Here is a 13,352-nt window from a genome sequence, read left to right as displayed (position 1 = left end):
GTATTGAAGACCTGGGAATGTTAGCAGGCTTAGAGAAGCCAATCCTTATTGAAATATTCCACGTTCTGATCTTAGTGTGATGACAAATTTAACAATAGATATGGGAAAACCCTCCATCACTGCACATGGCAAAGCCCACTGTAGTATAGAATCTCTGCAGTGTGGAAGCAGGTCATTCGGCCCATACTAACCCTGCAAAGAATATCCCATTCAGACTCAACTCCTTATACTGACCCTTCATTTCCCATGGCTAATCCACCTAACCTGCACGTCCCTGGACACTGTAGCCAATTCACCTAACCTGCACATTCCTGGGCACCAGGGCCAATTCACCTAACCTGCACATTCCTGGGCACCAGGGCCAATTCACCTAACCTGCACATTCCTGGGCACCAGGGCCAATTCACCTAACCTGCACATTCCTGGGCACCAGGGCCAATTCACCTAACCTGCACATTCCTGGGCACCAGGGCCAATTCACCTAACCTGCACATTCCTGGGCACCAGGGCCAATTCACCTAGCCTTCACATTCCTGGACACAGTAGCCAATTCACCTAACCTGCACATTCCTGGGCACCAGGGCCAATTCACCTAACCTGCACATTCCTGGGCATCAGGGCCAATTCACCTAACCTGCACATTCCTGGGCACCAGGGCCAATTCACCTAACCTGCACATTCCTGGGCACCAGGGCCAATTCACCTAGCCTTCACATTCCTGGGCACCAGGGCCAATTCACCTAGCCTTCACATTCCTGGGCACCAGGGCCAATTCACCTAACCTGCACATTCCTGGGCACCAGGGCCAATTCACCTAACCTGCACATTCCTGGACACTGTAGCCAATTCACCTAACCTGCACATTCCTGGACACTGTAGCCAATTCACCTAACCTGCACATTCCTGGGCACCAGGGCCAATTCACCTAACCTGCACATTCCTGGGCACCAGGGCCAATTCACCTAACCTGCACATTCCTGGACACTGTAGCCAATTCACCTAACCTGCACATTCCTGGACACTGTAGCCAATTCACTTAACCTGCACATTCCTGGGCACCAGGGCCAATTCACCTAACCTGCACATCTTTGGGACTTTGAGTAGAAACCAGAGCATCCAGAGAAAACCCACACAGACACGGGGGGGGGGGGGAGAATGTGCAAACTCCACACCTGAGGTTGGAATCAAACCAACATCCCCGGTGCTGTGCGGCAGCAGTGCTAACCACTGAGCCACTGTGCCAGCATGCTATCTTATACCTATTAGGTACTTGGAGTTAAATAGTGAGCTTTGCCACAGGATCATTTTCCAACCCCTCCTGAAGCTGCCAGCCAAGAGGCTAGTGGCTCTGTGAACAGCAGTATCACATTAGAGGTCACATTGAGCCAGAAATCCACACAGAAGAAGTTACTTACTAGGGTGATCGCAGGGAGTCGGGGAGAGACAGGAACCAGAAAGACGAGTAGTGGGGTGGCATGAATCTCTCCAGCACCGACCCGTCATATTATCTTCCCCTGTCACCAGTCTTCAGGAGAGCAAGACTCCGCACCATGTTTGGTGAAGGTATTAAAAATTAAAGTTTTGCCAATAAACATCATTTTGTTGTACGGAGCCTGAGCACTGTTGAAAGGAGACAGATTCGAAGATGTTTGTATTGCAATCATCAGGCTAATTTGCAAGAATGCCAATTTAAGGGTAAAATCAACATTCATACTACATGAGATTAATTGGCAAGAGGGCTGCATTTGATATGGGCATCAGCATGGAGTATACACCGGTTAATGATGATTGACAGTGATAGTTTGTGGTGAAACGGTTAAAAATTATGTCCCAATACATGTGTGAATCTAACCGGAATGGAGGTGTTGCTTAGTCCCGTGTGAATCTTATTACACACCTCCCCGTGTGAATCTTCTTATCTGTATGTAACCAGAATGGAATGTGTTTTTTAGCCTTGCTCTGCTGTTCACATGAATGTTTATATCTGGAAAAGAGTATATCAGCTGGAAAAGTCTCCAGTTCGGTGAGTCTGCTCCGGGGTTACGTTTAACCGCCGAGCGTGGGTTGTTGGCAACCGCTCTACGAGAACTGACGGCTCCCAGTTCCGGTAACATGTAGAGTGAGTATAAGCCAGACCCGTTGGTTGTGGCGACGCTGCGGGGAATAAAATGCCCATATTCTAGCAGACTCGCCTCTTGGTCGTTTGTTCTGTGTCAGACTACTCTCCTACGAACCTGACCTTGAGAATTTTTTAAAACATTTGGCGCTGCGAGCAGGGTCAATCACAATTGAGGAGAGATTTTGATACAGAACAATGTTTTGGAAAAAGACTAAGAAACCAGAAGAACAAACTGTGGAGGTCCCGACCGTCCCGGGATGGCATGGATGTGGGCATGTACGTGGCAGTTTGTTTGAGAGAGGATCCCAGTCCTGCCGAAGAACCCCTTGCCTGGGGTACAGCGGAGGATGTGGGCATGTCCAAAAAGCTGAAGCGGAGTTAACAGAATTGAATGGGATTGAACTGAACTGAACTGAGTGGAACTGAAGTGAATCAAATTGAACGGAACAAAATGGAACTGAGCTAAATTGAATTGAAATGGACGGAACTGAATTGAACACAATTGAATTGAACTGAACAGACCTGAACTGAGCTGAATTGAACTACACTGAATTGACTGAACTGAAATTAACTGAAACGAATTGAACTGAATTAAGCATAATGTAACACATGTATTGGGCCAAGCAGTGGAATGTGGTGTAAAATTATGTCCCAATACATGTGTGAATCATAATGTAACACATGTATTGGGCCAAGCAGTGGAATGTGGTGAAACGGTTAAAAATTATGTCCCAATACATTTGTGAATCTAACCGGAATGGAGGTGTTGCTTAGTCCCGTGTGAATCTTATTACACACCTCCCCGTGTGAATCTTCTTATCTGTATGTAACCAGAATGGAATGTGTTTTTTAGCCTTGCTCTGCTGTTCACATGAATGTTTATATCTGGAAAAGAGTATATCAGCTGGAAAAGTCTCCAGTTCGGTGAGTCTGCTCCGGGGTTACGTTTAACCGCCGAGCGTGGGTTGTTGGCAACCGCTCTACGAGAACTGACGGCTCCCAGTTCCGGTAACATGTAGAGTGAGTATAAGCCAGACCCGTTGGTTGTGGCGACGCTGCGGGGAATAAAATGCCCATATTCTAGCAGACTCGCCTCTTGGTCGTTTGTTCTGTGTCAGACTACTCTCCTACGAACCTGACCTTGAGAATTTTTTAAAACATAGTTTCACCCAGCAAGGAAAAGACTTGTCATACATGCGTGCCTGTGGTCAGAGTTCAGTCAGTAATAAGGATGGCAGGAACAAACCGACACAGTGAAAAGGAGACAGTAAAGATCGCAGATGCTGGAAGCCAGAGTCAGTAGGGTGTGGAGCTGGAGATACACAGCAGGTCAGACAGCATCCGAGGTGCGGGAAAGTCGCCATTTCAGGCTCCGACCCTTCATCAGGACAGAAACAGTGAAAGGCTGTTTGTAAACGGCAGAGCTGAGATTACTGCATTCAACATGTTAGTTTGGCCAAAGCTCTTTAAATGTTCCACGAACAGCTGAAAGGGGAATTTGTTGGAACATATGAAATACAAGAACAGGGAAGGGGAAAATTGACAACTTGGAATTTTTTTTAAATTTAACATATATATTCTGAAACAGGTTTTATTTTATTTTCTATGTTACATGATTCTCTACACAGAAATTTGATTTTGGTTACATTGCTCATTCCCTTAAGTAACAATAAAAGAAAGACATGTACTTTTGAGAGATCTAACTTTAATTAAAATGTGCATTAAATAATCAGTGAGTCCCGCTTTGAGACAAGACTGATGACTAAACAAGACCAGGAATCCAGAACCAAGGGTCAGAGTCTAAGGATACGGGGTAGGACTGAGACGAGGAGAAATTTGTTAAACTAGATTAGATTAGATTCCCTACAGTGTGGAAACAGGCCCTTTGGCCCAACAAGTCCACACTAACCCTTTGAAGAGCAACCCGCCCAGACCCATTCCCATATGTTAACCCCTAACTAGTGCATCTAACACTATGGGCAATTTAACATGGCCAATTCACCTCACCTGCACATCTTCGGACTGTGGGAGGAAACTGGAGCACCTGGAGGAAACCCACGCAGACACGGGGAGAATGTGCAAACTCCACACAGACAGTTGCCCAAGGTGGGAATTGAACCCGGGTCCCTAGGGCTGTGAGGCAACAGTGCTAACCACTGAGCCACCATGCTACCCTAAGGGAGCAGTGAGTCTGTGGAATTCTCTGCCACAGAAAGCCATTCAGCCTAAAACATTGAATGTTTTCAAGTGGGTGTTAGGTACATTTCTTCGGGTTTAAGAAATCAAGGGATATGGGGAGAAAGTGGGAACAGGGGCTTGAGCTGGATGATCAGATTGAATGGAGGAGAAGACTCAAAGGGCCGAATGGCCTACTTCAGCTCCTGTTTCCTATGTTTTTACATCCTCACCCACTCACCAAAGTCTCAGTAGAAGTTAATGGTGCCGAGTGCAGGGAACAAATTTATACTGCAGGGGACGCAGTGTGACTGGTGACTAAAATTGACAATCCACCTCGGGAATGGGGAGCTGGGGATGGAATCCTTTCTGATCTTATACAGATGCTGCTGCATTTTAAGCCCTTTCGCGTTAAGTCTTGGAGGAGGAGTGGGTAGATTCTTAGGGATTCTAACCGGATTAAATAAATGTAAAATATAAATAAGTGCTTTACAGGAAACTCACATGGAGAGAATTTGACTCAAAATATAAATACAGAGCCAGTTGTTTTATTTTGTGGTCCCAGATCCTGGTCTCGAGATGCATTTATTTATCAGTTTAACCACATTAGGACTGTAGAATAACATGTGATATACACTCACCTCCAACCCATTGAGATGAGATGTTCTGCAGTAAGGTGAATGGGATGCAGAAAAAGGTAATGAGGAGGTCGCTGACGGCCAGGGAGCAGATGAAGATTGTGGTGACCGTCCGAGATCGCTTACCCCGTTTCACAATACACAGCACCAGTGTGTTCCCACAGAAAGCGAGCAGGAAGATCGCGCAGTAAACCACCACGAAAGTTACCTTCGCGGCGAACGGCAGTTCAGGGATGTAGACGAGAGGCTGCAGTTTGTAAGTCTGGATGAATTTCTGCCGGGAGAGGTTATAAAAATTCAGCATCTGGTTCAGGATCTCGGGGGTCACGTTGAAGGAGTCGGTCCTTCTCATTGTTTTATTGTCCTTGGATTCTTCCTGCCCTCTCTTTTGAACGGCTTTGGAAGCTTTCTGAAAGATTGCCAGTTTTGTTCAGTCATCCAAAGTGCCAACTAGCACTGCCAACTCCAACTCTAACTCCAACTCCAACGGGAGTGCGCTCATTAAACAAATTCGAGTTGCAAAACGGTGGTGGCTTCAGCATGAGAGGCAGACTGTGGACTTGAGAGCCGCCAGCTTGTTCCAAAAGACGATGAATTCTCTCTGAAGTCACATGCACAGCAATCAGACACTGACTTGAATTTAACTCATTGGCACCTGTTTTGCTGAAGACTGGGAGAATCTGCAAAGGTACCACTAAACCTAGCTGCGTTAGCACAGTGGCATCAACACACTGATACACATACTCACACAGTCACACACCCACTTACACACTCTCTCACAGTCATGCACACACTCACACACTCTCACAATCACACACACAGACTCTCTCAGTCACACACACACACTCACAGTCACACACACGCATACAGTCTCACAAACACTTACACTCTCACATTATCACAGTCTCATACACACACACTCACACAGTCACTCTCGCACACAGTCTCTCACAGACACACACACACTCTCTCACGCAGTCTCACACACACGCTCTCTCACACACACTCACATTCTCTCACACAGCCACACACACACACACACACTCTCTCTCAGTATCACACACACTCTCTCATATAGTCTCTCTCTCTCTCTCACACACACACAGTCTCTCTCTCACACACACACACATACTCACTCTCTCTGTCTCTCTCACACACTCACACACATGCACTCTTCTCACACAGTCTCACACACACACCCTCTCACACACACACTCATTCTCTCTCACACAGCCTCACACACACTCACTCTCTCACACAGCCTCACACACACACACTCTCTCTCACACACACACACTCTCACTCTCTCACACACACACTCACACTCTCTCACATAGTTTCTCTCTCACACACTCACAGTCTTTCTCTCACACACACACACTCACTCACACACATGCTCACTCTCTCACAGTCTCACACACACTCACACTCACACAGTCTCACACACACATGCGCTCTTCTCACAGTCTCACACACACACACCCTCCCACACAGTTTCTCTCTCACACACACTCATTCTCTCTCACACAGCCTCACACACACTCACACTCTCTCACACAGTCTCTCTCTCACACTCACACTCTCACTCTCTCACACACACATACTCTCTCTCACAGTCTCACACACACACCCTCTCAGTCTCTCTCTCTCACACACACTCACTCTCTCTCACACAGTGTCACACTCTCTCTCTCAAACAGCTTCACACACACTCACACTCTCTCACATAGTCTCACACACGGTCTCACACACTGACTATCTCTCACAATCTCACACTCGCTCAGTCTCACACACACACTCAGTCTCTCACACACACATGCACTCTCTCTCTCACACACACACCCTCTCACAATCTCTCTTTCACACACACACTCTCACACAGCTTCACACACACTCTCTCACACAGCCTCACACACACAAACACACTCACTATCTCTCACAGTCACACACTCGCTCAGTCTCACACACACACACACTCTTAGTCTCTCTCTCACACACACACATACACTCATTCTCCCTCGCGCAGTCTCACACTGACAAACACATATACACACACACAGACTCACACACAAACACATACACCCACTTAAACACACACACACACAAAAACAGACACACACAAACTGATGGGCATTTAAAGGCTTTGCAAAAAAATACGAGGATATGCTGTTTTAACAGTCAGTTCAGTACCTTGTGAGAGAGTGACTCTTTGAAAGCATCACCCATTTCCAACGTTCAGGTAGCAATGCCTACTGCAAAACCAGCATACAGGGAAATACAGACAAATACCATTTGAACAAAGAACTTGAGGCTTATCCAAATGATAGTGGGATTTGTGCTCATGTCTGTGGTGCATTAGCCTCAACCAGCAGATTACTAATCCAGTGCCACTGCCAGTACAACAACATCTCCTTTTGCAGCAGCCTACAACATGACTACATTGTATTGCAGCAACCCAAACCAGCACATTTTCCTTTCAGTAAGCCACCCTTGTGGGCTGGCTGCATTTATTGCATGAAATAAATTAACAGTTGACCCAAACAAGACTTATAACACTTGATGGTAAGGTCTTGGGGAGTGTTGCCAAACTTGGAGTGCACGTTCATAGTTCCTTGAAAGTGGATTTGCAGGTAGACAGGGTGGTGAAGAAGACTTTTGGTATGATTGCCTTTATCGGTCAGTGCATTGAGTTGGGAGGTCGTGCTGCGGCTGTAAAGGGCATTGGTTAGGCCACTTTTGGAATACTGCATTCAATTCTGGTCTCCCTGCTATAGGAAGGATGTTGTTAAACTTGAAAGGGTTCAGAAAAGATTTAGAAGGATGTTACCAGGGTTGGAGGATTTGAGCTATAGAGAGAGGTTGAATAAGCTTGGGCTGTTTTCCCTGCAGCATCAGAGGATAAGGGGGGACTTTATAGAGGTTTATTAGATCAAGAGGGCCATGGAGAGGGTGAATAGCCAATGTATTTTCCCCAGGGTAGGGGAGTTCAAAACCAGAGGGCATAGGTTTAAGGTGGGAGGGGAAAGATTTAAAAGGGACCTAAGGGGCAATGATTTCATGCAGAGAATATTGCATATATGGAATGAGCTACCAGAGGAAGTGTAGAGGCTGGTACAATTACAACATTTAAAAGGCATCTGGATGGGTAAATGAATAGAGAGGGTTTAAAGCATTTGGGGCAAATGCAGGCAAATGGAATTAGGTTAATTTAGGATATCTGGTAAACATGGGTGAGTTGGACAGAAGGGTCTGTTTCCATGCTCTACATCTATATGACTCTATGACTCCAAATAAGATACCAGTGGTCAGTCGGCCACCCTGATTGTTGCTTAATTAGTTGTTTCACCAATCATAAATTACCCTCAGGATGTGATGTCCTCAGAGGCCATTTTGCAGATGAATTAATGATTGCATATGTTTCTGTATAAGCCTCAATGTAAAAGCTGTATGGATTGTTACTGAGGCAGACTGTATATTGTAACATTGCAAAGCAATTAGTTCAGCGTACTATCCCCATACTGACACACAACATGACGCCTTATTTAATACATCTGTTTATTAATTACTTGTTCCCATTCATTTCTGGCAAAGGCTTTCCTTGTTTCTGCTCTCAGTTTGCTATTGTACTGTTTGTTGCTCATTAATATTTTAGAACAATGGGAAATTATGTCAAGATTCTCATTCCATATGTAGTGATTCATGAGGATTCTCGCAATTAGCACATTATTCTTGCCACAATGTTCTCAGCAGTGCTTTCCTATTTGCTTTCATTTATCACAAGCAAAAGCTAATTGTAGATAATCAACATTGTAAAATTGTAAGTTTGTCTGAGACCAAAATACTCTTTAGAGTTGCATCGATTCAACAATAATCATTACCCCTGAGACAGCTCTTCTCATCAACGGTCTCGATCTGGGATGGAATTTTAGTTCAAAAAAGCAAAAGTACTGCAATGCAAAGGATTCTTGACTCTTACAAGCCCAATGCTTTGAATTTTGTGTGCACATTACATGCCGTTCAAACTTTTAATTTAATTTGTTTTTATTTAAAAATAAGTGGTAAATGTGTTGTGATTTAAAATAGTCCGTGAAATAACTCCAGGTGCAATATTTACTGATTGTTCTAGAAGATGTTAGAAGTGAGATAAAGACCATTTTATCCTCTTAGAGAAATTGTTTCAGACTACACTGTTATCTCCTTTGCGTCTGCTCAATTCTCCAATATAATCCTCTGGCTCTCATCTACACCAGCAGCCGTTTGTATTTGCGTTATCCTCTGTTGTTTCCATCACCCACTTGCTGGTCATGTTATCAACTCTCCAAACTCTGTGAGAGTAACCAAATCTCCAGAAAGCAATGTCCTCTGAAAATGACCATTGGGCAATAGTTTAGAACAAGCAATATTAGATAAGCACTTCTTATAAACTCGTGAATTTATGACTTTCATTTCTAAGGAATAAAACAAATGCAGAAATAAAAATTTGGAGTGGTGTAATTTGTAAAATGCAAAGCCTCTGATCTGCTCTTTTAGCTATAATCTCTGTCCTAAATGGTCTACCCCGTATTTTTAAGCTGTGTCCTCTGGTTCGGCACTCACACATCAGCGGAAACATGTTTCCTGCCTCCAGAGTGTCCAGTCCTTTAATAATCTTATATGTCTCAATCAGATCCCCTCTCAGTCTTCTAAACTCAAGGGTATACAAGCCCAGTCGCTTCAGTCTTTCAGCATAAGGTAGTCCCGCCATTCCAGGAATTGACCTCGTGAACCTACGCTGCACTCCCTCAATAGCCAGAATGTCTTTCCTCAATTTTGGAGACCAGAACTGCGCACAATACTCCAGGTGTGGTCTCACCAGGGCCCTGTACAGCTGCAGAAGAACCTCTTTGCTTCTATACTCAATTCCTCTTGTTACGAAGGCCAGCATGCTATTAGCCTTCTTCACTACCTGCTGTACCTGCATGCTTGCCTTCATTGACTGGTGTACAAGAGCACCCAGATCTCTTTGTACTGCCCCTTTACCTAAATTGATTCCATTTAGGTAGTAATCTGCCTTCCTGTTCTTGCCACCAAAGTGGATAACCATACACTTATCCACATTAAACTGCATCTGACCACTCACCTAACCTGTCCAGGTCACCCTGTAATCTCCTAACATCCTCCTCACATTTCACCCTGCCACCCAGCTTAGTATCATCAGCAAATTTGCTAATGTTATTACTAATACCATCATCTATATCATTAATATATATTGTAAAAAGCTGCGGTCCCAGCACTGATCCCTGCGGTACCCCACTGGTCACTGCCTGCCATTCCAAAAGGGAGCCATTTATCACTACTGTTTCCCGTCAGCCAACCAACTTTTAATCCAAGTTAGTACTTTGCCCCCAATACCGTGCGTCCTAATTTTGCTCACTAACCTCCTATGTGGGACTTTCAGAAAGTCCAGGTACACTACATCTATTGGATCTCCCTCGTCCATCTTCAGAGTTACATCCTCAGAAAATTCCAGAAGATTAGTCAAGCATGTTTCCCCTTCGTAAATCCATGCTGACTCTGACCTATCCTGTTACTACTATCCAGATGTGTCATAATTTCATCCTTTATAATAGACTCCAGCAACTTTCCCACCACTGAGGTCAGATTAACTGGTCTATAATTTCCTGCTTTCTCTCTCCCACCTTTCTTAAAAGGTGGTATAACATTAACCACCCTCCAATCCTCAGGAACCGACCCTGAATCTATCGAACTCTGGAAAATAATCACCAACGCATCCACGATTTCCCGAGCCACCTCCTTCAGTATCCTGGGATGTAGACCATCAGGCCCCGGGGACTTATCAACCTTCAGACCTAACAGTCTCTCCAACACCAATTCCTGGCAAATATTAATTCCCTTAAGTTCAGGTCCTTCAGCCACTGTTACCTCAGGGAGATTGCTTGTGTCTTCCCCAGTGAACACAGATCTGAAGTACCAATTCAATTCTTCTGCCATTTCTTTGTTCCCCATAATATATTCCCCTGTTTCTGTCTTCAAGGGCCCAATTTTAGTCTTAACCATTTTTCTGCCTTTCACATACCTAAAAAAGCTTTTACTATCCTCCTTTATACTTTTGGCCAGTTTACCTTCGTACCTCATTTTTTCCTCTGCGTATTTCCTTCTTAGTTATCCTCTGATGTTCTTTAAAAGCTTTCCAGTCCTCCGTTTTCCCACTTATCTTTGCTATGTTATACTTTTTCTCTTTTAACTTTATATGTTTCTTAACTTCCCTCATCAGCCATGGCCACCCATACCTCCTCCTAGCATCTTTCCTCCTTTTTGGAATGAACTGATCCTGCATTATACACAGAAATATCTACCATTGTTCCTCCACTGTCATCCCTGTTAAGGTATTGCACTATTGAACTTTGGCCAGCTCCTCCCTCATAGCTCCATAGTTCCCTTTATTCAACTGAAATATTGTCACTTCCAGTTGCACCCTCTCCCTTTCAAATTGCAGTTTGAAGCTTATTGTATTATGGTCACTACTTCCTAATGGCTCCTTCACTTCGAGGTCCCTGATCAATTCTGGTTCGTTGCACAATACCAGATCCAGAATTGCCTTGTCCGTGGTAGGCTCCAGCACCAGCTGTTCTAAGAATCCATCTCAGAGGCACTCCACAAAGTCCCCAATACCATCCTGATTCTCCCAGTCTACCTGCATGTTGAAATCCCCCATAACAACTGTAGTAACATCTTTGCGACAGACAATTTCAGCTCCTAATTCAACTTACATCTGACATCCAGACTACTGTTTGGGGGCCTGTAGATAATCCCAAGAGGGTCTTTTTATCCTTCGAATCAGGGGATGTAGAGTCAGGATGGATAGAGCTGAGAAATTCTAGGTCCCCCCTCCCAAGGGACTGAATATCATCCCTTACCAACATGGCCACCCCACCCCCCTCTGCCTGTCAGTCTGTCCTCATGATAGCACATGTAGCCTTGAATATTCATTTCCCAGGCCCTGTCCACTTGAAGCCTCGTCTCAGTTATCCCCACAATATCAGATCTGCCAATTTCCAAAAGAGCCTCAAGCTCATCCATCTTATTTCTAATGCTTCATGCATTCATATATAGTATTTTTAATTTGTTACTGCCCTCACCCTTCCCATCAACTCCTATTTCACTCAAACTTACAGCATGATCTCTTTGAGTTTTCTGCTTCATTGATAGTTGTCTTTCTTGACTTCCCTTGTTCTAACTTTCCCTTCAATTCCCTTCTTAAACATCCAGTTTGTCTCTTCCCCTTCCCCTCCCCCCCCCCCCCCACTACTTAGTTTAAACGCAGCTGTGTTGCAGTAGCAAACCTGCCTGCCAGAATGCTGGTTCCCAATCTATTAAAGGTGCAAACTGTCTCTCCTGTATAAATTTATGTTTACCACAAAACATACCCTAGCGATCCAAGAATTTAAATCCTTGCTTCCTGCACCAGCTCCCCATTCAAGTCCATTATCTCCCCGTTTCTGGCCTCATCAGCCTGAGGAACTAGAGGCAAACCAAACATAACCACCCTGGATGTCCTGCTTTTCAGCCTTCTTCCTAGTTCTCCCAAGTCCTGCTGTAGTATGTTCCTCCTCTTCATCCTGACATCATTTGTGCTGACATGTACCACCTTCATCCTTGAGGATTTCCTGCACTCCTGTCTGTGATGTCTTTAACCCTGGCACCAGGAAGGCAACACCTTGCTCGAGTCCTGCCTGCTGCCTCAAAAACCCTGGTCAGTTCCTCTCACTATGGAACATGCAGAAATGGCTGATGCATTGAATAGGTATTTGTGTCTGTCTTCAGTGGAGGACATGCATAACAAGGACACAAAGATAGGAGAGATCCTGGAAACAATGAGTGTTGGGCAACCAATAGAGCTAAGTAGATAAGTCTCCTGGCCCTGATGGCATACACCCCAGAATGCTAAAGAGAGGCAAGAGAAATAGCAAATGCACTTGTGGTAATTTGTCAAGTTTAACTGGACCATGGGACAGTTCCAGCACATTGGAAAACAAAGATGACCAAAAAGATAGTTGAGTCAGGAGGACATGAAGGAAAGAAAGTTTAAAGGAATGTGATCCAAGCGCAGGCTTCCTACAGTGTAGGACATACCATTGCAGTATATAGGATTGTAGAGATGACTAAACAAGTTAGGAGCAGACCAGTCCCCCAAAAAGAGTGTTCAGCTTGAAGTCTTGAGCTCAATCTACTGATTCCATTCCAAACGTGGGCCTCAAGCACAAGCAGCCTTCGATTCCTCAAAATCTCTACCAGCAGTTGTTGATGCTGTTGTAGTTGTAGTATTGTGCTTCCTACCATTCATTTTATTTTGAAAGAGGGAACAGGTAAGCAAGAGGAGAGGTAGGTAAAGGTAAAAAGTCAAACAAAATTGGTAGTAC

At 44.7% G+C, this 13,352-nt stretch overlaps 1 protein-coding gene across 1 annotated transcript in view; it reads right to left on the bottom strand.

The window, feature by feature from the left end:
• LOC122541704 (pyroglutamylated RF-amide peptide receptor-like) overlaps nucleotides 1–5,681 on the bottom strand; it is a 63,509-nt gene extending 57,828 nt beyond the window's left edge. Inside the window, exon 1 of the mRNA XM_043678595.2 lies at nucleotides 4,936–5,681. Within this exon, the coding sequence (XP_043534530.2) occupies nucleotides 4,936–5,284 (349 nt within the window). The 5' untranslated portion in view covers nucleotides 5,285–5,681. The remainder of the gene's footprint in view (nucleotides 1–4,935) is intronic.
• Nucleotides 5,682–13,352: the final 7,671 nt, after the last annotated feature.

This window comes from Chiloscyllium plagiosum, unplaced genomic scaffold (genome assembly GCF_037043375.1).
Source record: "Chiloscyllium plagiosum isolate Xiang-an unplaced genomic scaffold, Cpla_swu_hap1 HiC_scaffold_43, whole genome shotgun sequence".
NCBI classification, from domain to species: Eukaryota; Metazoa; Chordata; class Chondrichthyes; order Orectolobiformes; family Hemiscylliidae; genus Chiloscyllium; species Chiloscyllium plagiosum.
The sequence above is the reverse complement of the archived record's forward strand: the minus strand, read 5'-3'. Positions and strand labels throughout refer to the sequence as shown.